We start from the raw sequence: 24,714 nt of genomic DNA, 5'->3' as shown, positions 1-24,714 counted from the left end.
TGTTGAGCTCAGTTATTTTTAGTTCCCTTGTGTGTTGGAGTTTTTGATTCAATACTTTTAATGGCCATCTGCACAACAATGAGAAGCTAAACCCCTCTCTGCCAAGACAAGAGGGGAAGCTTAATGGGTTCTAGTATTCTTTACAGTGGTCATAAATGAATTTCATGTTTTAGTCCATTTATTTGTCTTGGTTTGATTGCATTTTTGTGTTGGTGATGTCTACAAACTTCTTAGATTCATTGTGATTTTCGGATACATTGAATGCTAGGGAATCCCTGTGACATTTCTCAATTGAGCTTTATTTTAGAAACATTATTAATCAGTCAGGATATGGTATTTGTTTTAGTTACTTTAAAATCCCAATTTGCTATATCTTCCGGGTTGATCGAATCATTATTCAGTTCCGTTCGAGTTATAATTTGATCACATAATACTTGAATACATTAGGTGGAACCTCAAAGTCTTGGTAGATACAACAATCACTTATTCCTTTCTTTTACAAATATTGTTCTCTGTTTTCTCAATTACAAATCAGCTTTACATTATAGTTTGGCTTAATAATTCTCTTGAACAGCAACAACCTTTGTGGTTCGAACACGACTATACTACACTTCTTTATCTTTGATACTCTGAAAATAGTGATCAAATTTTGGCGCCGCGGGCAGGGGATTGTTTAGTGTTCCTTAGAATTAAGTTCTGCATCGCTATTTTTAGTTTTGTTTTAGAGTTTGCTGATTTCTGTTGCTTCTTAACAGGGAGTAAGATAGCTCTAAAAACTTGGCGACGTTAGGAGCTGCTACGGGTGCAGAGAAAAAGTGTTGTTGCTTCAGTTGTGATTAGGCTGAAATATTGCCGAAATCACAACCATTTGGGTAACATTGTATCTGTTCATTGTTTCTTTTGTGTATGCAATATTCTAGGTATGATCATTTTAATCGATTCCGTAACTATCACCGTTTAGCTAATAGGGTATTAGAGAATCACCCTAGTCATCCAATGACAGGTGAAGCTGAGAGATTAGCGGCTGAGGCTGAAGCTGCTAGAATAGCTGCTGAAGCCGCAGCCAATGCTGATGGAACTAGAACCCTTAGGGATTATTTGCAGCCGGAAAGGACTTCTACACCTTCTTGTATAGTTCTTCCGGCTAATGCTGGCAATATGTCGATTAAGTATGGGAAGATACAAGCACTGCCTAAGTTTCATGGTTTGGACTCAGAGAGTCCATATATACATTTGAAAGAATTTGATGAAGTCTGTGCTACTATGCCTTTTGTTGGTGCGAATCAAGATGTCGTAAAACTGAAATTGTGTCTATTTTCTTTAAAGGAGAAAGCTAAGACTTGGATGCATTCTTTGTGACCAAATAGCATTAGGACATGGAATGAAATCACTAGAGAGTTTCTGAAAAGGTTTTTTCCAATTCACAAAACAATCACTCTTAGAAAATGTATAATGAATTTTTCTCAAAAGGAAAATGAGTCATTTTTCGAGTGTTTGGAGAGATTTGAAGATTTGCTTTCTAGCTGTCCTCATCATGGTTATGAAATTTGGAGAGTAATTAACTTCTTTTATGATGGTTTGAATTCATGTATTTGTTGAAATGATGTGTAATGGGCAATTTTTGAATAAATCACCTGATGATGCTTGGACTTACTTCGATTCGCTAGCAGAAAACTCCCAAAATTGGGACACTTCAGGCACGAGGGATGGAAATAAGTCCAAAGCTTTAGCTAGTTCTAGGCCTAGAATGTATGTTTTGAATGAAGAACATGACTTGAATGCTAAGATTGCTAGTTTGGATAGGAAAGTTGATGCGATTCAGAAACCAAATGTAGTTAAGGTAGTTGATCCGGTCAAACATGCTTGTGGTATTTGCGAAAGTCTTGAACACTACACTAAGGATTGTCCTACAATTCCAGCATTTCAGGAAGTGTTACATGACCAAGCAAATTCCATGGATACTTATAAAAGAAAATTTAGCTCCCCATATTCAGAAACATACAATCCAAATTGGCGAAACCATCCTAATTTCAGTTGAGGAATGGTCCTACAATGAAATGTGTTAATGTTCCCCAAGGGTCTTCATCTAGTAACCCTTATGTGCCACCTCATAATAATTCTCTTGAGGATACTTTACATACTTTTATGCAGGGATAGACACAGATAAATCAGAATGTTATGAAGACTTTAGATGAGCTGGAAACTAGCATAGTTAGAATTGAATCATGTCTCAATGTTAGGGAGAAAGGTACATTGCCTTACCAAACTCAACCTAACCCAAAAGACCAATTTGAGGTTAAAATTTTTAACTTGGAGCAAGCTAATGTTGTCACCACTCTTAGAAGTGGTAAGGTGATTGAGACTCCGATGAAGGTGAACGAACCTGAGAAGTCTCTGGAGTTTAAGAGTAGTGATGGTCACAGTGATACTCAAAATGAACATTCTGAAATTGATAGAAAGATGCATGCTCCATTTCCTCATCGTTTATTGTCTACTAAATAGTTGACTGATAATAAGGATATCCTTGATGTTTTTCAGCAGGTGAAGATTAACATACCTCTCTTGAGTGTGATTAAGCAAGTTCCAGCTTACGCCAAGTTCTTGAAGGATCTCTGCACGGTCAAGAGGAAGCAAAATGTGCAGAAAAAGGCATTTCTCACAGAACAGGTAAGTTCCATTCTTCAGCACAACACTCCTCCCAAATATAAATATCCGGGATGCCCTACTACTTCTTGTATAATAGGGGATTTCATGATCAAACAAGCACTTCTGGATTTGGGAGCTAGTGTAAACCTCCTACCTTTCTCGGTTTATGAGCAGTTGGGTTTAGGTGAATTAAAACCCACCTCAATCACTCTAAAACTTGCGGACAGATCCGTTAAAGTACCGAAAGGGGTAGTTGAGAATTTGTTAACTCAAACCGGTAAATTTTACTATCCGGTGGATTTTATCGTTTTGGATACTCAACCTGTAGCTAATGCTAGTAAAGAAATACCTGTCATCTTAGGTCGTCCTTTTCTTGCAACTGCAAATGCCTTGATTAATTGTCGAACTGGAATAATGAACCTTTCATTTGGAAATATGACTGTTGAGTTGAACATATTTGATGCATGTAAAGATCCAGGTGGTAGAGATGATATTCATGAAGTTAATATGATTGAAACATGTGTGCAGGAAAAAGCATCTCATATAGAAGCAAAAGTTCCTTTAGAAGCTTGTCTTCCTAATCTGTTGGATTTCGATGAGGATGGATACATTGAAGAAGTTAATTCTTCACTGAATTCATCCTTGTTGTTGGATATGGATAAGTGGCAGTCTAGATTTGAGTCGTTCCAAATCAGTGAGACCGAGCCGTTGTCTCCATCCGTGGAATTCCCAAAGCCCGACCTTAATCCTTTTACTAGTGAACTGAATTTTGATGTTTTATGCCAAAATGGATGTTCAAGTTTTCATACCATCTGAACTTAGTGAGAGACATAAGACAATGCATTCACATGTTGTTAGGAAGCATATAAGTGCCCCAGAATGGAGTATTGCAGAATGAAAAGACTTGATCCTAGTATTTGCGCACATAGGAAGTCACAGCTTAATGAGCTTTATGAGATCAGAAATGAGGGTGATACAGACTGCAAATGTAAAATGAAATTTTTTCTTGATAAGCATGCTATTAGGAAAATAGTTGAACCAGTTCTTTGCTACAATTCTAGTTTGCATTTGTTTCCTGATAAGCTCAAATCACGATGGAAAGACCCTTTTATTGTTAAAAATGAATTTCGTGATGGTACTGTTGACATTCAAAATCCTAATGACAACAACATCTTCAGCTTAATGTGCAGCTTTTGAAGCCATTTTTGGAACGTGTGAATCCAGAAGTCGACACCACGACTCTGGAGTATCCTTCTTATGTTTGATTGGCTGTGTTTTGCAGATGTCTGGCTGGAGACATAAAATTCAGCGCTTTAGGGAGACAACCCTCTTCTGATGTGTTTGTGGGTATCACAGCTGGAAGCCCTCACGAGACAAAACTCGTCCTCTTGTGCGAGCTTGAGGTTTAAAGGCTTGTTGCATGGGCTAAATGCAACAGAACTGACCTGCGACAGTGGTAAAATAATGTAGTTTTATTTTATTTTCTTTCTTTTCTTTATTATGAATAATATGTTTTTGCTTGGATGATTACCCCTTTCTGCCTTTGAACTGTTTTTAACCACTGGTCCACTGCCACATTGGGGACAATGTAGAAATTAGGTTGGGGGTGGGGTAAATTAAATTCATGTTTTTCTCATTTTCAGGTCTACATATTCAGGTTTCATTGTTTGCTTGTACATTTTAATGCTTGAAAAAAAAAGAAAAAAAAAATGAAGTGAAGATTTTATGTGATAAGATCAGCTGTATAGCGGTCTTTCTACACCACTGTTTAGTGGTTTTAATCCAGCTGTTTAGCGGATTCGTCTAGCTGTTTAGCAGACGCCTTTAATTCAGGTGTTTAGTGGAGATAATTTTGCTGTTTAGCAGACATTGCTCAATCACTATTTAGTGGTTCCGTCTAGCTGTTTAGCAGACGTCTCTCCATATCCAGCTGTGTAGCGGATATAATTTTTTCTTGTTTTTCTCGGGACTAGCAAAATGTAAGTGTGAGGGAGTTTGATAAGCACGTATGTGCTACAATTTTTACACCCATATTTACACTAGCTAGGTCTCGTTTATTGGCTAATAATACTGTTTTAAGCCTTTTACAGGAATTACAAGTGAATTCGATCACCTAGAAGATAAATGGCTAAATGAAAGCCTAAATGACGTACGCAGTTAGGATCACCGGTGCTACATATCTTTGCACTGAAAAAAGAGTTAACTGCGGGTCACCTAGATGATGTTGCGGCACAATCTAATCAGTTAAGGTCAGAAGATATGTGCAAGCCCGTGTAACAGTTAAAAAGGGTACACGCAAGGTGTTGGTAGTCCTTTAAACATTTGTGTGATTCTTGACTAAAGGGAGGACAAACCACCTGGGCGTATACCAAATATAGTTATCCTTTTCCTCCTTATCACTTACATTTCGACCAGGCACCTGAAATCAGGGTTTTAAGACTACGGTTCTTACAACATCAATTCATGACGATGCCGTTGGATCCAGGGCTGTAATCAATGGATTAAGATGGTTTCTCAGGTTAATCGATTTGCTGAAGGTGTTGATACAAGTGATTGGCAGCAAAAACTAGGTTGTGATGTTGATTTGATACAGTTCGAGATGGGATTTCTAGGCAACAACGATGGGAATTAGTTAGGGGTTCGAAACTGAATCCATCCGTGAAGAATTAAGGCAGTGCTGGTATTAGATGGTTGTTGTTTAGATCTTGAAATGAATGGAGATGAATCTGTGGTGCGAGATGGAGATTTCAAGGGCTGGAATTTGGGTTGATTGAAGTTCTTGAGACAAATGACTTGGTTAATGGATCCACAGCTTGGGTTTATGTGAAATTGCTCAATTGAGAAAGCAACAACAGCAATGGATTATTAATGATGGAAATCAGGTTGGAGTCTCGTCATTTCGTGAGGTTTTAACATCAGCAACTCTTGGGTTTTGAAGTTAAATGAAACAGGAGCAGTCTTGAGATGTAAGCATCAATTCAAACCAGTGTGGTGACTGAATTTGATGGAAGTACTGGTTGCTTGATCTCGTTTGCAGCAACAACAACATGGAGAAGAAGATAGGGTCTGTTGGTTTAACGAGATGAAGAGTGAACTGGCAGTGTTGCATCGGTTTAATGGGTCTGAAATGGTTGTGGAAAGTGGTGTTGGTGTCATGAGTTCGATGTACATTATGTACACGACTGTTTGAGCTGCGAATGTCTTATTCAACAGCAACAACAATGGATTTTTGGTGGTGGCCGTATACAGAAGTTGAGTCGAGAAGGGTGCAGTCCATGGTGAAATGGTTAGAATTAGAATTGGTGCGTGGTCAGTTTAGGAAGAGAGCTGTTTCTATCAAGTCAAATGCAGGCAACTGATTTCAGCTGTGGTAGGCAGAAATATGAGGAAGAGATAAAATTATGTGGAGTGTTTTCCCCAAATACAGGAAGTGTTGAATCAAGTAGTTAGAGAAGAAGTCAAGTTGTTGTTGTATAAAGGATGAGATTAATCAACCAAGAGGGGTACGATTGAACACTGCAATCTTAATTTTCTTTTGCTTTCTGTTGAGTTCAGTTCTTTTTAGTTCCCTTGTGTGTTAGAGTTTTTGATTCAATACTTTTAATGGCTATCTACACAATAATGAGAAGTTAAACCCCTCTCTGCCAAGACAAGAGGGGAAGCTTAATGGGTTCTAGTATTCTTTACAGTGGTCATAAATGAATTTCATGTTTTAGTCCATTTCTTTGTCTTGGTTTGATTGCATTTTTGTGTTGATGATGTCTACAAACTTCTAAGATTCATTGTGATTTCCGGATACATTGAATGCTAGGAAATCCCTGTGACATGTCTCAATTGAGCTTTATTTTAGAAACATAATTAATCAGTCAGGATATGGTATTTGTTTTAGTTACTTTAAAATCCCAATTTGCTATATCTTCCGGGTAGATCGAATCATTATTCAGTTTTGTTCGAGTTATAATTTGATCACATAATACTTGAATACATTAGGTGGAACCTCAAAGTCTTGGTAGATACAACAATCACTTATTCCTTTCTTTTACAAATATTGTTCTCTTTTTTCTCAATTACAAATCAGCTTTACATTATAGTTTGGCTTAATAATTCTCTTGAACACCAACAATCTTTGTGCTTCGAACACGACTATACTACACTTATTTATCTTTGATACTCTGTAAAGAGTGATCATGGAAGGAGTTTACAAACTCCAGCAGAAATTCTCGGGTCGAAAACTTCCACCATTTCGCGCACTGAGTTCGCGGACTTGGCTCACGCCACTTCCATTTATCTTGATCAACAATGTTCGCAAACTTTGGTTCAAGGAATAAGGACTTATACATATATGTGTTTCCACGACAATGCTTATATCCTACCAATGGTTATGTAATCTAAACTCTCATTTCAATCATTGAAACATTCTCATAGGATGGATAGAGCCATTATTTATAGACCATTTTTCGTTAGAGCAATTTTCAAAGTGATTGAAACATAACATGACTTTCGTCACTAGGTAAGATGAATTCGGCTAAAGCGAAAGCTTATCAACACATATTTCGAGAAATAGATAGGCGAGATAAACTCGGCTCGAAATAGCAAATGTGCATAATGAAAGTCTATATATCAAAACGACTTTTGTCTCAAGAGTAGGAGATAGAATAGATAGACTTTTGAGTGACAGATAAGTTCAAGTCTCCACATACCTTTTAGTCGATGAAGATCCACCAGTTCCTTGAGTAGTCCTTCGTCTTGTATGATGATTGCCATGGAGTTCTTGAGCTCAACTACACTTTCTATGCTAGTCCGAGACCTTTAGCTATGTAGGCTAGAAATCAAGACTTATAATTTTGATCACTAACATTGATAAATATGCTTGAGATAGCAACGCATACGAGTTCGACCGAGCAATGCTCAAACAGATCATCTTAGAGATCTTATGTACAAATATGACCCTGACATTATTTTCATTTCTGAGGCCGAATTAGGAGAAGATAAAATGACTAGGCTAATTATAAGTTATAAATTCCCAAATTATAAACTAATTCCTTCTAGGGGCCTAGCTGGAGGATTAATACTTATGTGGAAGGATGGTTTTCATTTTAGCATTGTCAATTCAGAATCTTGGATTATAAATTGTTTGGTGCAGGATGATCTAAGTAAACTATAATGGATCCTTACCTGTATGTATGGATCTCCATACCCAAATCATAAAGAGAAACAATGGACTTATATCAAAGATTTAAGTCAGGATATTCAATAACCATGGGTTATCATTGGGGATTTGAATTTGGTATTTCCAAATGAGAGCAGGAAATCAATTGGCAGTACTTCTTCTCATACTTCTTATACTAATACTTCTTCAAGGGATTCTTACTTCATCAACCTAATTCGTGAGGCGGGTCTAGAGGATATGGGCTGCACAGGAAAATATTTTACTTGGCCTTCAAATGTACATGGTACTGGTGTTCGTAGGTCGAGACTTGACAGAGCCATTACAAATGATGATTTTATTATTCATTTCCCATATGCAAAGCTATTACACCTGCCGCAATTGGGATCTGATCATTGTCCAATCATGTTGGACAATATTGATTTAAATGGAGACAAAAATGAAATTGTCTCAGCCTGGAATCATCAATTCAATGGATCACATGCTTATTAGTTCTCAAGACGACTCATTGTGGATAGAAAGTTTGTATCAAAGTGGAACATGGAGAAATTTGGAAATATCCAAAGCAATATCTTTCTTCTTCACCAACAAATGGAAGCTTTACAAGTAGGCATTCAACACAGTGACACAACAAACCAAGTACAACAACTAGAGAACCAGATTGAGCACTGACATCAAATTCAAAATGATTATTGGGGTCAGAAAGCAAGCGAGGAGTATTATTTAGAGATGGATCGAAACACCAAATATCATCATGCTAATGCAAATAAGAGGAGATAAAAAACAACATTGTTGCTCTAAAGGATGGTAATGATAATTGGTGCACAACAAGAAGTGATTTGGAGAATTTTCTCACAGATCATTATAAATTGTTGCATACTACCTATTCTCCAGTTAAAAATTATCAAATACTTCAATGCATTCCCATTGTTATAACTGATATGGACAATGAAGAACTTATGAAGATACCAGATGATGCTGAGATTCATAGAGCTTTAAAGGGAATGAAGTCATGGAAGACACCTGAACCAGACGGATTTCCACAAGGGTTTTTGAAAATTCATTGGGATGTAGTTGGTCTTGATGTGGTGAATATGGTACATCGGTTCTTCCGTACAAGGTATATGCCGAAATGTTTGAATGCTACAATTATAACTCTTGTCCAAAAAACGAAGAACAAGAAATTCCCCTCTGATCTGCGTCATATTGCCTTGTGTAATACAAGCTACAAACTCATTTCTAAGATTTTATCCATCATGATGAAGACCTTAATGGGGAAAATTGTATCACCTCTTCAAGTAGCATACATACAGGGTCGTCAAATCTCAGATAACATTCACCTGGCTCAGGAAATAGTTCATTCTATGAAGAACAAAAAAGAAGATTCTAAGCACCTATCAGCTATATATGTCAAAGGCCTTCGATCGTCTTGAGTGGTATTTTCTCTTAGATGTTATGGAACATATGGGTTTGTGCACAGCTTTCCGCAACCTGATTTTGCAGTGTATCAGTACCACTAAAATTTCAATTATTCTAAATGGTGATCCGTGTATTTCTTATCAGCCTACAAGGGGAGTGCGACAGGGTGATCCACTTTCACCCTATCCATTAATTACTGTAATGGAAGCATTCTCACATCAACTTTATCATGCTGAACAGATGAATCAGATTGAGGGTATTAAAATTGCTCATGGTGCACCTTATATCTCTCATTTGTTTTTTGCCGACGATTGCTTACTTTTCTTCAATGCAGATCTGCATAATGTCAATAATGCACTCAAAATAATTGATGATTTTGGAAGTGCTTCAGGACAGATGGTAAATTTCAATAAGTCAAGTGTGCATTTCAGCACAAATGTCCCACAATGCTTCTGCAAGATATTAACAAGAAGATTAAAGGTGCCAAGGATGAACACAAAGTACAGTACTTTAATCATCTGTTTGACAAAGTTAGAAATAGGCTCTCAGCTTGGAATGGTAAGATAATGTCGCAATGTGGCAGATCTTTAATGATAAAGACAGCTACAAATATTATTCCTTCATACTCAATGAGTTGTCTTCAAATACCAGTTGATATCATCAAGAAGATCGATGCAACACAAAGAGATTTTTGGGGGGATATGAAGAGAAAAGAGGTACTTACTATATCTCATGGAAAAACTTGAACCTGCACAAAACTCAAGGTGGACAGGGTTTTAGAGACTTGAAGATTTTAAATCAAGCTCTTTTAGTCAGAGCATCTTGGAGGATATGCACTAATGGAGATATACAATGGGTGAAGGCAATGCAGGAAAAGTACTTCTCAGGCACTAGTTTGATTCATGCTTCTATTAAAAATAATTGTTTTTGGGCTTGGAATGGTATAAAAAAACAAATTACCTTCATTAGGCAGTATAGCCGCTGGAGAGTGGGAGAAGGAAACAATATAAAAATTTGGTTAGATGTTTGGGTTATGGGATTAGATAATCCTCCAGTACCAAGAGATGATGTGATAGACTCTGAGAATTTCATATGGGTTCAAGAACTCATAATTCACAGCAGCAGGCAGTGGAATATTTCTTTGGTTCAGCGTTTGTTTGATACTCCCACAACAGATTTAATTCTAAAAATGAGCATTCCCGCCTCAACTGAAGATAAGTTCATCTAGAATCTCACAAAAAATGGCAATTTCTCTTTGAAATCTGCCTATAACAGGCTTTTTGATATTAACAGAGATAATCTACAAACTTCCAATTTCATCCCAGGCACAAACATTAGCTGGAAAGATTTTTGGGGTATTCAAGTCTGGCCAAGAATAAAACATTTTTTCTGGAAATGTTTCTTAGATATACTGCCAACAAAAGAAAGGTCTGCAAGAGTCTGTAGATATATCAATCAACAGTGCTCTCTATGCAATCAGTTTGATGAAGATTTGATGCATGTGTTGTTCTCATGCCCTTTCCTGAAAGCAGTTTGGCTGCTGGTGCCAGGTGGTTCAACAGTCCTCACAGGAAACTACAACAATTTTGAGACTATGTTTGATAATTGGTGGCAAATGCATCAACATCAAACAGGCCAGACAAGCTGGCTCCATACTGCAATGACAGTCTCTTGGACTTTATGGAACACTAGATGTGAAGTACAGTGTCAGAACATCAAAGCAGATCCACAAGGAGTAGCAAGGAAAGCATTGAGTTTTACCAACTACATGGAAAGCCTCAATAATAAACATTTAGAGAATAGAGCAGTACATGTTCATACAGTACATCATACCTCACAGTGGAAACCACCAACTTTCCCCTTTCTAAAACTAAACTGTGATACATCTTATGATCCAAATTCTGGTCTAACTGGAATTGCTCTTGTTTTACGTGATCATGCAGGAAAATGGAGAGGAGGGCTCGCAAAATGCTATGCAGGAATAGCAAATTCAGAGCAAGCAGAATGCATTGCATTCAGAGATGCTGTTAGTTGGTGTTTGGAGTTGCGGCTGACAAAAGTCATTTTGGAAATAGACCTTCAAAGGATTGAGAGCTACATCAACAACAATGCGCTGACGATAGCATGGGAGAATGAAACCATTCTGCTTGACGCTTTTGAGATTTTAAAAGCTATTCAAAACTGGGAGTGTTGTTTTGTCCCAAGGAAATGTAATGAAGTCGCTGATAAACTTGCTAAATTTAGCAACAAATTTAGAGTTACTAGGATTTGGCTAGATAGTCCTCCTAGTGTCATTGAAGGTTACCTTCTGTCAGACAATTTGATTCACAGTTAATAAACATATTAAGCTCTAAAAAACCAAGGTGATACTCTTTGAGTTACACAAACACCAGCCATATTATTTGGTACTTTTAAAAACCATATTCAGGAAAAATGAAACAAAAACCCCGTTTCAATTTAAAATGGTTAAATTTAGTTTCCAATACCTTTTTATTTCCAATCTTGACCATCACTATACACATAGGCATATAAATCTTTCTTCTTCTCTCTCGTAATTCATTTCTTTTTCCTCCTTTCCCCTAACACCACCACCTCCTCCTATCGCCGCACCACCAAAAACCACTACCGGTTTCAGATCTAATACCAACACCTCATCCTTTTTGCCTTCTTCTATATCCACCAACACCTCTTTTTTTTTCTGCTACTATAACATTTCACATCGCCACCAAGAGTACCTCAGCGACTACGAATACAGTTACCAGTAAGGTGAACTGATTGATTGTAATATGATTGAATCTGAGAGTGGGCCCAAATGATTTAGGTATTTGATTATTACTACAAATTCAATTAGCAAACCAAGGTGGTGATGGTGGTGAGTTGATCTTATACTGGAAATGAACCATTGACGGGGATTCCATTTCATCTGATTATTGTGTTGGGAGAAATGATGAATATTAATGGTAATTTGAAGTTGGTAAGTTATTACAATATTTTTATTTCATTGATTTTTTTAATTGAATTGGATATTGGATCTTGTTTTGTTGTGAATTTTGTTGTAATTGGGAATTGAAAATTAATATTTTTGGTTCCTCTTTATAATACAAAAATCAATATTGTTGTAAACTAATAAGACTAACTACCCTAAATTTGAGAGTTACAGTGACGTTTTACAGAAACCCCAATTGATTTTCAATGATAATATGGTTCTATTTGAGTTCTGATACTTTGTATGTAACATGTTTATGAAAGATTGTTCACTCCCTTCACGTCGTTTCCTGTTACTTTTAGTTTATAGAACTTTCATTTTGCTTTCTTGTACCTTGATGGAATTCTTCTTGCATACATAAAGATAGTTCCAAGTATGCAGGACCTGCTAAGGATTAGAGAGTAACGCCCTAGTTCGACCAGCTCTCATCGAGGAAACCAACCATTAATTCCATCATATTTCAGGTTTGTAAAGAAATTGACTGTGTAACCAAAAAAAATGGAACTGCACAAAGCTTAAGAAGTGTTAAATAATTCACCAATTTATGAAACACTCAAGAGTACATTTGTGACGAAATAAATTTCGGTTTCATCTAATTTTGGTGAAACCGATTTTGGTTTCATTTAATTTTGTTTTAATTTTGTTTCATCTAAGTACTGATACCACATTATAGTGGTGAATGATTGAGTGACCGATGTAGGTGGTCAGTATTGAATGAGTAGTGCAAGGTTATTGAGTCAGTAAGTGGTGATGTTGGTGAGTGGGTTATTTCATTCCATCTTTCCTTAGATTATTTAAGTGCATTTTCGGCATTATACTGTACTTGATAATTTGGCCAAGTTTATGTCTCAATAGTTAGAGTTTTCATTGTTGGCGGGTCAGAATTGCGACTGGAGTTCGAGGATAATTTGAACAAGCAACGACTTTTGTCTTGTTCATGAGCTATATTACCTTGTCGTGTTGATATCAAAAACTTATAACACAATATTATTTAATAGAATCTACCTTAGCAGTAAAATTCCACAAACCACAAATGCATGAGACTGTATAGTTTGAGGTTTTGGACATTCTTGTTTGCATTGAGCTATATTAATTATCATCTGGACTTGTACAATACCTCTAGTAATTTCTCCTGCAGGTACATAACACGTACACATTTTTTTAGTGGAAATGTTGAAGAGGTATTTGCACGAAACCAATTTTGGTTTTATCTGTTCAAAGGAGATACCAAAGAGGCATTTGTAATTTCTCTTGCAGGTATACGGTAAGTCCTATCGAGAGTCTATTCAAGACTAATTCATCCAGTTCCCACAGTTGAAAGGCCTGCAACAATTTCACCCAAGTTTGTTGTTCTTGGACCTAAAGTTTTGCCACAATCAGGTCGCCCAAGTAAGAAGAAAAGGATTTCTAATACATGTTCAATTCCTAACAAGAAGATGAGAACTTGTGGTGGCTGCAATTTGTTTACTACTCATAATCGAAGGAGATGACATACGAAGCAGATGTGAAGTCTTATAGTCTAATCTTATTTTGTCTAGAGTTCATCAACTTTCATTTTTTACAGTTAAACATGTTAATTTCCTGCTGGTGTTTCATTTAGATTAAGTTTTCCTTTTCAGGTTTCACCTGCAGTACATTGGAACCCTTTTTGGTTTCATCATTTTTACTGTTATTTTGGAACACAAATAGGTTGGAACCTTTTTTGGTTTCATTCACTTCATTGCTTCTCTAACTGTGCATTATTGAGTTGTCCAAGTATGTCAGAATTGTCTTGGAATTTTTCATTTGTCGTGTTATGAATTATTGCAATGACTTGTTACCATTGTGTCGAATGTTGATCGCCAAAAAGCGATCCTTGGTGTGTTTCTTGCTATTGTCTAATACTAAGCGATCCTTGGTGTATTTCTTGCTATTGTCCAATACTTTTTGTTGTAATTGTATTTCTTCCCTGGAACATGAAAATGTTCCATGCCTTGAAATATATCAAAATTTTGAGTTTAAACCAAGTCGTGATACGACCCTTTTCCTTTTGGTTTCACCTGCAATATTGGAACCCTTTATGGTTTCATCATTTTACTGCTACAGTGGAATCAAAGTATGCTGGAAACCTTTTTGGTTTCATCAAAAAACAGACATAACATTCTGCGACAATATGGTTTGGGTTAAACATAATTGAAACCATTACAAACATTGTTTACAACTAGTTGACAGTACACTAACTGAAACCATTCATAAAACATTTAAACCTTTCTAAACTATTATAAGCATTTAAGTTTACACCTAGTTGACAATACACTAATTTTTATGTCTTCGTTTATAATTCTTTCAGTGTCTTGTCCATCAGGATCTTGTAACACAACCTTGCTCTCATGTTCTCCACCTTTTCTGAAATATTTTATTCATGAGACTTCATGTTTCCCTTCAAGAGGATCTTCATGTAATAGCAAACATGAAGGCTACCATCTACCCTGAAATTATAAAACAAATTTCTCAATGGTTAGCACTTGCAAAAGAAAATTGTTGGTATGAAATTACAAACATTACTGGTAGAACCAACAAGGGAATCTTCACGTCTTTTCCATGCAAAACAAAAATGATTTTAACATCCAAAAAAAGAATAAGCTAACACTGCCGAACCAATATTGGTAGAACCAACAAGGGAAGAATGATGAAACCATTTTTGGTTCCATCAAAACTACCAGAGTTAACCAACACCACCAAACCAGTACTGGTGGAACCAAATTCGACAGGAAAGAATGCTGAAACCATTTTTGGTTTCATCAAAACAACCAGAATTAATCAACACACCAACAGAGTGTTGATGGAACCAAATTATACAAAGTGAAAATAATGGAACCAAAAATTGTTTCATCAAAACCACCAGAATTAATCAACACACCAACAGTTCAGGTGGAATCAAGTTCGACAAGAGAAAAATGATGAAACCATTTTTGGTTTCATCAAAACCACCATAATCAATCAGCACACCAACAGTTCAGGTGGACCAAGTTAGACAAGAGAAAAATTATGAAACCATTTTTGGTTTCATCAAAACTACCAGAATTAATCAACACACCAACAGTTCAGGTGGAACCAAGTTCGACAACGGAAAAATGATAAAACCATTTTTGGTTTCATCAAAACTACCAGAATTAATGGCTACGTGATTTCATCAAAAAAGACAAAAAAAAATTAACACCATCACTATAGAGTTTATACGATTCTTACCTTTTGGAGTTTTTTGTCACTGTTTTCGTTAACTTTTCATCTCTATTTTTCTCTTGTTTAGTTTGCTTCTTCACTATTTTGTTGTTTGAGAGGATTTAGGTCGGAAAATTGAGATGATTTAAGTCAGAATTGATTTTATTGGTTGAAGTAAGTAATCATTAAAGAATAGAAGAAGGGAAAATCGAAAATCGGAGGATGATTTTCGCTACAGATGAAGACAGGAAGAAATCGTAGATCTGATTTAGGTCAAAATTGGTTTCATTGATTGAAGTAAGTAATCATTGAAGAAGAGAAGAAGGGAAAATTAAAAATCAGAGGATGATTTTCGCGACGGATGAAGTAGATCTGATTTTTTCTTATGTTTCGGAGACTAGGAAAGAGAATTAGACGAAGATAATGGCGGTATCGAAAAAATGAGTAGGGTTTATTTGCTCTATTAGCTTTGGCCGAATAAAAATAAAGGGTATTTCAGACAGTTTAGGAATTTTGGGGTTTTTTTACATCATTTTTTTTTGTTGGAGTTTTCTTACATGGATGTTGACAGCCCGGGACTATAACGCGCGCGTTACGTAATAAATCATCTTATTTTGCAGCAAAAAGAAAAAAAAAATATAAGACCGATTAAAAAGGGGCCTCATTAGATTTTATCCCATACGAGCGTAGGTGAATTATTGACATGTAGTGACGAGCCTCACCCCGAACCTCCAACAGGTTTGGAGTAATTAGTTTCTACAGCTGTAAAGAACAAATGCAAGCTGTCATACACTAAGTCACGTGACCCATTGTTTTTGATGGTCACGTGAGATTGTTGTAGTACCTACATATGGGGACTCCTGTTTTTCCAATGTTGAACTTTTTAGTGCCCCTTTGTTTTGGACTTGTGTTTCTCTCTCCTCCTACTCCTCCTCCTCCTCCTCTCAAGATATCGTGAGGTTTTAGGTATGAGTTTCTTTTGATCAAAGTTTTGAATTGGGTTTGATTATTTTTTAAGTTGAAGTGACTTTTTTTTTTCCCCTTGAGTTTGGCTTTAATTGTAATCATATGGTTCTAATAATGTTTTTGTGGGTGGGTTTTGATAATTTTCCATAAATGGTTATTTGGGTGTTTTAGGTTTTTATAAAGTGGGTTTGTGGTTATCTGATTTACTGTTGGTGGTGTTCATCTCTTCTTCTTCTTCTCCTTCTTCTTGTATGTGGGTTTCGGAAGAATTAAGAGGCAATGCGAAGTAATTGTCGAGGTATTTCATCAAAGTGGATTTTGAGTTGCAACAACTAGTACTACTGATATGGAAATTTCTCTTTTTAGTCATTTAAGTCACAGCTTATTTACATTGTTTTTCGCTTTTTTCCTAAAAATGTTTCACAAACCCATTTCTCAGATATTGTTGGGGCACATGTTTTGTGTGAAATTAGTCAAGCCTGTGTTAGTTTTTGTGTATAGAAAATATAGAGTTTGTACAGTATTATTACATGATTTAGGGCACATGCATGCTAGATGTGGGTTCTGATTAATCCGTATTATGTGGGTTTGCAACTAATAATGCATACATTCATGGAGGTTCTTGTAAATTTCATTTTTACCCATTTAATTGGTGTGAGGTGTGAATTTATTGCTTACACATTAAGTTTCTCATGTCTTTAAACTCTTGAGTATGACTTCAATTTTACGGGCCTCAGTGAACTTTTGGATTGTCAAGGAACTTATTCTTGAATCTTAATGCTAATCTGAGACCACTATGATTCAGTTTCCATTGTGTTTTTCTTTTTTAAACCCATTGCTCATATTATGTTACTGCATTTCAGGCTTGAGATGAGCTACACGGATGTTGTGGAATTGTCAAGTGATGATGAGACGGAAGACCCAAAAGTGAAGTATGTTAAACAGGAGAAAAATCTACCAGGTGATGTGCTGTTGAAGAAGCAGATTAAATCTGAAAAGTTTCCTCTGCAGAATGGACATGTGAATTCTGTGAACGAGACTCAAAGTAGCTCTAGTGCCTTGAATCAAGGGAATCACATGGCTATTGGTGGCCCAACATATGCGTCTTCTTTGCCTCCTGCTCCACTTACTCGTCAATTCTGGAAAGCTGGGACCTATACGGACGAACGACCTTCTGAATCTGCCACCCAAAGTATGCCTGATTACCGCCTATGTAACAATAGCATGTGCTTTGTTCTTTCATGTGAGCTACTGACTGATATGAAATGAGTTGTTTTGGCCTTGTGTAACAGATGGGCAAAATCATTTGCGAGTTCATCCCAAGTTTCTTCACTCAAATGCTACTTCACACAACTGGGCTTTTGGTGGTAAGAACAGTTGTATTGATGTCACTGGATTTCCATAAGTTGTCGTTATTATCACTGATTCAATATTTTCACTTCCCATGCTCTCCAATTTACAGACATCATTTTTTTTTGCAGCCGTTGCCGAGCTGCTTGACAATGCTGTCGATGAGGTAATTTCTTTCTATTGCTATATTAAATAGAGGTTTGCAAAATATGCTTGTTATGTCATGCGTGTGTCTGGAATAACAGGGTATTCCAGATACCTTATAATTTCTTATCTTATTTTATTCAACAAACCCCACTTGCATGAGCCCTTGATCCTTTTTCCTGCATCGTTCTTTGTTTTTATCTCGTCAAATCCTGCTATCTAGTTTTTAATTTGTTTCTGACCTCAAATTTTAATGTCGTGTTGATTCACGATTTAGATTCAAAATGGAGCTACCTTTGTCATGGTAGATAAAATTCAAACGCCTCATGATGGAAGTCCAGCTTTGCTAATCCAAGGTATTTTTTTCATCTTCAAGTACAGATCTGCGCTTATGATTTTTCTCACATTTCTCATTGTTCAAGCCTACTGAGTTTATCTGGATTGTCATGCTCATACATATGAATTTTGGGATGGCAATTTGAAGATGATGGAGGTGGTATGGACCCTGAAGCAATGCGACGCTGTATGAGCTTTGGATTCTCGGATAAGAAATCAAATCTTGCCATTGGACAATGTAATTTTTTTTTGCCACTCACTACACTTTCTGATTTTACCTTGCGGCATATTTATGGGTTGCTTGTAGCTTTTCAGATGGAAATGGGTTCAAGACAAGCACGATGAGGCTTGGGGCAGATGTGATAGTATTTAGCCGCCGCCAAGAGCAGAGGTTTGGTTCTAATTCTAACATCATGATAGCCCATCTAGTTCTACCTTATATCTTTTTGATTTGGCATCTGTGCTGGTATGTTGTGAGAAGTAGGGAAATTATCATGCGAGGGACCAATTTTGTTGGTTTATACACGGGTACATAACTTGCTCTGTATGTAATTGCGGTGACTGAGGTTCATGGCTGCATGAAGGCAAAAAAGGGGTTGGTGTAGAAATGTTGCCAACTTTTTTTCTCCTCTAAAGTTTGGGGATATGCGCCTACCACAGCTGTATGTTGGATTTTTTTTATCCCTATGCTTCACTACATGTCTAAAACCTTCCAGCTACAAACTCCATACTCCATTATTTTTGTGTAGGACCTTCTTATCTTACTCTGAAATATTGTTTTAGCCAGAGGACAACCTTGTCGGTTTACACGACTCCAGTACTCTTACTTAGATTCTTCATCCAAGGTGGTGGACTCCATGAACACAGTTTTGCTACAGTATATATCCTAACTTGGGTGAATTTCCCTCAAGGCTGTAACTTTCTTTCTTGCCACTATCCAGAACATCCACCAAGCTATTTTAATTTCCATGTAAACAAACTATCCACTGTGTGTTTGGTCTTGTTTGCACCAGTTACTGTAATACACTGCGTTTAGGTTAGCTGAAGTACTGGACTTACAATAGGGAAGTGAAACTCTATTGTTTCAGCTCTCTCTAGCTTAAGGAATGGACGACCTGGTTTAGTGTTAACAGGAGAAGGCATTTATTTGTTAGAAAAGAATATTTCAAGAGCAGTGACCTTGGTGGTATACTTGTTTTATTAGAGACATCATTCTTTAATATTTGTAGTGGCACATGGAAAATCCATCTCTATCTGAGCTCTGAATTCAAAGTAAATGACTTATGCAGTTTGATAGGGAACTCCTGATTTATAACGTGGCATGTGGTTCCTGTAGATTGTTTTTGTTAGCTTATCTGTTTGATCTTTTGGTTTATTTCTGCTTAAAACTCTATTGCAGTTTGATGTTTTATCTTAAGCATCTTTTGGAAAAGAACAAAAATTCTTTATTATATAAAAACAATTGCATATTCAGTGCCTAACCTCCCATTGAGGCATTTGAAGCCAATATCACTCTCTATACCTGCATTTAATTAAGATTCATAATGATGTTCAAATGCTGAACTCGTTTATTTTATACTGATATCCCGATTAAGCTTCGGGAATCTAATTGGTGACTATCTTTGTGAGCAGGTCATTTACTCAAAGTGTTGGTCTCCTTTCTTACACCTTTTTGAGACAAACAGGTCACGACAGAATAGTTGTTCCTATGGTGAGTCTGGAATCAGTAATTTGATAGTAGATGGATTTTTATCGTTATGTTGCTACTTTATACAAAATATGCCCATGCACGCAGCATTGAAAACTTACAGGGGTGTTGCTGGCTTATTTTTTGCCCCGTTCTATGGATTTGCTTCCTTCCAATTTTTTTGCGTGTTACTCTTCTGGTCGGTGTTACGTTAATCATAAATTGTAATTACTAGTCATGCTTGTCATATTGTTGTTGCCTTTAATATCTTGTACTGTTCTAGATTCGCAATATTTACTTGGGATCTCATTATATTGTGTGCATGGATATAGGTGGATTTTGAGTATACCACATCAATTCGCAAATTTAAAAACCTATTACGTTCTACGGAGGAGCACTTTTCGCTCAATCTTTCAATGCTCCTGCAGTGGTCTCCTTATAAAACAAAAACCGAGTTGATGAAACAAGTAAAGTCTCACTGTCTCAGTTCTCATAATTGTCAGAAGTTTATTGTTTTGGGTTCAGAGTATACTGTTCTAATACAAGCTATTAATATTAAGACGGCTCTGTTTAATTGATTTTTGTAATCGCTTTTGCTTTTCTTTCTTAAATTTATTTCTCTCTGTTGGATTTGCTGAGCAGTTCGATGACATAGGACAACATGGCACAAAAGTTATTATCTACAATCTCTGGTTCACCGATGATGGGGAAATGGAACTTGATTTTGAGGCGGATGTGGAGGTTTGTTGATGATGCTGTAACTGTCATATCTTCTTCTTTTCCTGTGTAGGTGTCTCTTCTAGTTTTCCTATCCCTGGTCTCATTATGCATGTCTTACTTGTTTGCAGGATATCCGATTACCTGGAGCCCCAAAAGTGGCTAAACAAGGCAGTTTACAAGCTATAGGCCAACAACATATCGCCAACCAGCTCCACTATTCTCTTCGTGTGAGTCTGGGGTTTTGGTAGTTCATTACTCGATGTCGTTCGTACCTGCTAGATCTAATTAGTTTATTGTATTTTTTTTTTTAAATTACACCACAGGAGTACTTATCTATCCTATATCTGAGAGTACCTGAGCATTTCAGAATAATTCTGCGTGGACAAGTTGTTAAACATCACAATATTGCCGATGATCTTAAGCATCCTGAGTTCATCTTGTACAAACCTCAAATAGGTCCAAATTCGGAGGTTCGTTTCATTCTTGAAGTTAATTTTATTTTTTGCCCCTACAGAGAGTAGCTTGCTGCTGTGTACAGGTCTGGGTGGACTTTGAGCTCTTCTTAAATGATACTAGCTATCTTGTTGTTTCATCTGCAGGGTGTAGTAGTTACCACAATAGGGTTCCTGAAGGAAGCTCCACATGTGAACATCCATGGATTCAGTGTTTACCATAAAAACAGGCTTATAATGGTAGTATTTTCTTTCACTTCACTTCTCTAGACCACCCATGTTTAATTGCTTCGTACTTCATTTTACTGGTAAAACTGGATTGTAGGATCTATTGAAATGGGCTTTTCAAGTTAAAGTTAAGTGCCTTGTAAAATTTACTTCCACTTGCATGATACGTTTCTTCTGTTGTCTATTTCTAACACGTTCCTTGACAGCCGTTTTGGCGTGTTCTCAGTCAGAACAACAGTAGGGGCAGGGGTGTAGTAGGTGAGAAATTCTTGGAAATAAAAATATGTAGTATTTTGTTTTGTTATCTCTCATATATGTTGTTCCATCTGAAATGAACTTCTTTTTAAGTCCTTCCCCAAATATGATCTGTTTCTGTAGGTGTTCTGGAGGCAAATTTTATTGAACCTACTCACAACAAGCAAGATTTTGAGAAGACTACAGTTTTTCAAAAGCTTGAAATCCGTTTGAAAGAAATGACCTTGGAGTATTGGTAAGACACGCCATACATATCATCTTTGAGATCCTAGTAGTCTACAAACTCGGTTTAGTTATGTTAGCTCTATATTTCTCTTAGCTATAGCTATCATATGGAGACACATTATTAAGTACAACTTTATGAGCATCATACATATAATGCATTACCTTGTGGGTATGTTCTATCTTAAACTTCTACAGGGATTTCCATTGTGGATTAATTGGGTATCAACAACTCAGGAAGAAGCCTCAGACACCAAAGCTTCCGAAAGCATCTAATGAAAAAATATCTAACAAAATGAGTCGATTTCCTACATATGATAGTTCAAGAGTAGGTTCTGAAGGTGGGCTCTTTCAAGATCATGCGATATCCCCATCTGCATTTTCAGGAGGAAGACAAACAAATAGTATTGCCAACGATCAACTTGGCACAGAACCAGGTCAATTTAAAGCATCGGCCTCTGATCGAGAACTGTTTTTGTTCTCTAATGTTTATCACTAGGTTCACTTCTAATGATCTCTGTGTACACACTTGCAGAACTATCGACGAAGAGGAAGGAACATGATCACGTCATAGAACCAGAAACCAGGAAAAGGCAGGCAAGCTCAGCAGAAAATGCAACTGATAGCCCACTCCATTCAGATAAACAGGTAATATGTACAGATATATACAAAGTCTGTCCAGTGATTTTCTTGTTTCTGTATCCTGAAACAAATCTATCTAATGGCTGTTATGTTGATATCTTCCATTTTCTAAATGTAGTAACCGCAGATTTGAATTATTATTTTGTTTCTTTCTGCCCTTCTTAAGGTAACTTGAAATGTGACTACCTGGAGAAAAATCTAATCCATTACTAACCTTTTTCCTTCTTTATTTGGTAGCTTGCTAATAACACTCAAAATGGGTTGCAAAGTGAAGAGGCCAGAATCCTAATTAAAGAAAACAAGAGGCTCCGTGAACAGTAAGTCTTTTGTTAGATTTGCTCACACTTGCATGTCATCCAGCACATCAAATGATTAGTCTGCACACACTGTCCACTCCATCCGATGCTGAACATCAAATGGACTTACGTAAAATCTTACTTATGCCCTTTCAGGTGCTTGGAGTTTGAGAAGAGCGAGGAAGAGCTTAATTTCAAGGCATCTAACTTCAACTTTCCTGATATATATTTGATCAGAGTACTTCAGGAACTTAAAAAAACATCTATAGACATCTTTTTTTTAACAATCAATGCAATTTTCTTTTCAGGTAGAAGGTCTCAAAAATGAACTAGATAAAGTTGAGCTCGAGTACGAACAACTGTTGGCCGAATCTAAACTGATGGATATGTTAAAGGAGGAGAAAGTGTAAATGGTAGTAGAATTTTTTTGTTCATTTGTAACTTGGGGTTAAATTTTAGTTTAGATCCGCGATACGGAAGAAAAGAAGGAAAAGTCTCCTCATGTTTGGAGATCTCGTATCATACTTAGATTAGGAACCCCTCCTTCACGGTTGGTACATAGGCAGTTGGGTCTTTACTCACCAAATTTTGTTCGTCTGTAAATGTGAATATTACTAAATATACTGACAATCGAAGAAAAGAAAATAGTGTCATTTTTAAAAAGCAGCTTCCCAAGGAACATGTCCTCGTCTTTGTAATCACAAATGTAGGCAAGATTCAGAAAGATGTATGTCATTGTGTTAGAACAGTTTAGGTCCAAGCATATGCAAAGCAACCCGATTATAGGTGTGGTAGTAAAACAGCTGATGTCTTGGCTTAAGCTGCTCGTAAGTATTTTTGTGGGAAATGTTGGAATTTTAGCTTCTTGTATGTTGGTTTATAGGTTTGCGCAACCGAAACATCATGCTAACTATACCTTGTGTTGAAACATTCTTGACCCCATCAGCATATTCTGTAAATTAGATAACACATATATACAGCTATTCAGTTCATACCAAATTATCATGCTAACTATACCTTGTGTTGAAACATTCTTGATGTAAATTAGATAACACATATTCAGTTCATACCAAATTATCTTTCAAAAAAAAAAAAAAAGAGTTCATCCCAAATTAAAAACCTGGCGAGATTGGGGTATACCCAGATTAATTGGGGTATGCCCAATAAGACAAAATCTGGTCATTATGAAGTAAAACCAAGCCACCCCTAACCTTGTATTTTCTAAATGGCTAATATGCCCTTGTTTAATTAACATTAATCTGATTAGGTTAATTAATTAAGTAGATTAAAACTTCTCAAATTATGAAATTGAGTTATGAAATTTTGTTTTTGATTGAACTTATTTGGGAAGGTTTTTGATGAAAAAATTTTGTTTTGAGAAAATCTTTTGGAACGGAAATGAAAGCACACTACCTTAACACTTCTAAAGAGGGGATTGCAGAGATGTTGTATGAAATCATACTCAAAATTAGATCAGAAATCAACACTTTCAGTTCTGAAAGTATGAAATGTCGGCAAGGTCGACGATGAAGACCTTGTCGACTTTTTTTTTTGACATACAGGAGACGACAGAAAAAAAGTCGGCAAGGTCTTCAAAAAATACCCTGCCGGCTGTTGAAAATACCCCTCCGGCTGTTGAGAAAAATGTATTACTCGGCAAGGTTTTCAAAAAATACCATGCCGGCTGTTTATTAGTCGGCAAGGTCTTCAAAAAATACCTTGGTGGCTGTTGAAAAAATTTACAGTCGCCATGGCTATTATGAAAAGTCGGCAAGATATGCATGTCACGACCTTGCCGGCTGTATTGGCCGGCAAGGTCTTCAAAAAATACCCTGCCGGCTGTTGAAAAAAATTTACAGTCGTCATGGCTATTATGAAAAGTCGGCAAGATATGCATGTCACGACCTTGCCGCCGAAGACACAGAAATCATAATTTTTGATTTCTAACCTAATATAACAATTATATAACAACCAAATCACACAACACAATGATGGGT

General features: G+C 36.6%; 2 protein-coding genes across 3 annotated transcripts; both read left to right on the top strand.

Annotated features, from left to right (window-relative positions):
• Nucleotides 1-2,178: 2,178 nt before the first annotated feature.
• Nucleotides 2,179-3,462, top strand: LOC113296325. The gene is made up of 2 exons (XM_026544633.1): nt 2,179-2,373; nt 2,542-3,462. The coding sequence occupies exons 1-2, from the start codon at nt 2,179-2,181 to the stop codon at nt 3,460-3,462; spliced, it is 1,116 nt and encodes a 371-aa protein (XP_026400418.1).
• Nucleotides 3,463-16,306: 12,844 nt separating this feature from the next.
• Nucleotides 16,307-23,398, top strand: LOC113300124 (protein MICRORCHIDIA 6-like). Of its 2 annotated transcripts, XM_026549310.1 has the most exons (21): nt 16,331-16,385; nt 16,557-16,683; nt 17,249-17,577; nt 17,678-17,752; nt 17,867-17,901; nt 18,157-18,235; nt 18,364-18,453; nt 18,531-18,606; nt 19,848-19,926; nt 20,235-20,369; nt 20,545-20,643; nt 20,751-20,849; nt 20,946-21,092; nt 21,222-21,314; nt 21,509-21,560; nt 21,681-21,792; nt 21,978-22,216; nt 22,315-22,427; nt 22,659-22,738; nt 22,874-22,916; nt 23,026-23,398. In XM_026549310.1, the coding sequence occupies exons 3-21, from the start codon at nt 17,256-17,258 to the stop codon at nt 23,125-23,127; spliced, it is 2,070 nt and encodes a 689-aa protein (XP_026405095.1). In that variant the 5' UTR covers nt 16,331-16,385; nt 16,557-16,683; nt 17,249-17,255; the 3' UTR covers nt 23,128-23,398. The 2 variants fall into 2 exon arrangements, with proteins under 2 accessions (XP_026405094.1, XP_026405095.1); XM_026549309.1 differs by lacking the exon at nt 16,557-16,683 and having other exon boundaries at nt 16,307-16,385.
• Nucleotides 23,399-24,714: the final 1,316 nt, after the last annotated feature.

This window comes from Papaver somniferum, chromosome 7 (genome assembly GCF_003573695.1).
Source record: "Papaver somniferum cultivar HN1 chromosome 7, ASM357369v1, whole genome shotgun sequence".
Classification (NCBI taxonomy): domain Eukaryota; kingdom Viridiplantae; phylum Streptophyta; class Magnoliopsida; order Ranunculales; family Papaveraceae; genus Papaver; species Papaver somniferum.
Note: the sequence above shows the minus strand (reverse complement) of the source record. Positions and strands in the feature narration are given on the sequence as shown.

Bases quoted from the DNA above. Each gene is read 5' to 3' on its own strand.
- LOC113300124 (XM_026549309.1), top strand. From the start codon at position 17,256: ATGAGCTACACGGATGTTGTGGAATTGTCAAGTGATGATGAGACGGAA. The intron at 18,607-19,847 runs GTTTGGTTCTAA...CTTTGTGAGCAG, and splicing joins AGCCGCCGCCAAGAGCAGAG to GTCATTTACTCAAAGTGTTG. The intron at 21,093-21,221 runs GTTCGTTTCATT...TTTCATCTGCAG, and splicing joins AAATAGGTCCAAATTCGGAG to GGTGTAGTAGTTACCACAAT.
- LOC113296325 (XM_026544633.1), top strand. From the start codon at position 2,179: ATGAAGACTTTAGATGAGCTGGAAACTAGCATAGTTAGAATTGAATCA. The intron at 2,374-2,541 runs GTGAACGAACCT...GTTTTTCAGCAG, and splicing joins TGATTGAGACTCCGATGAAG to GTGAAGATTAACATACCTCT.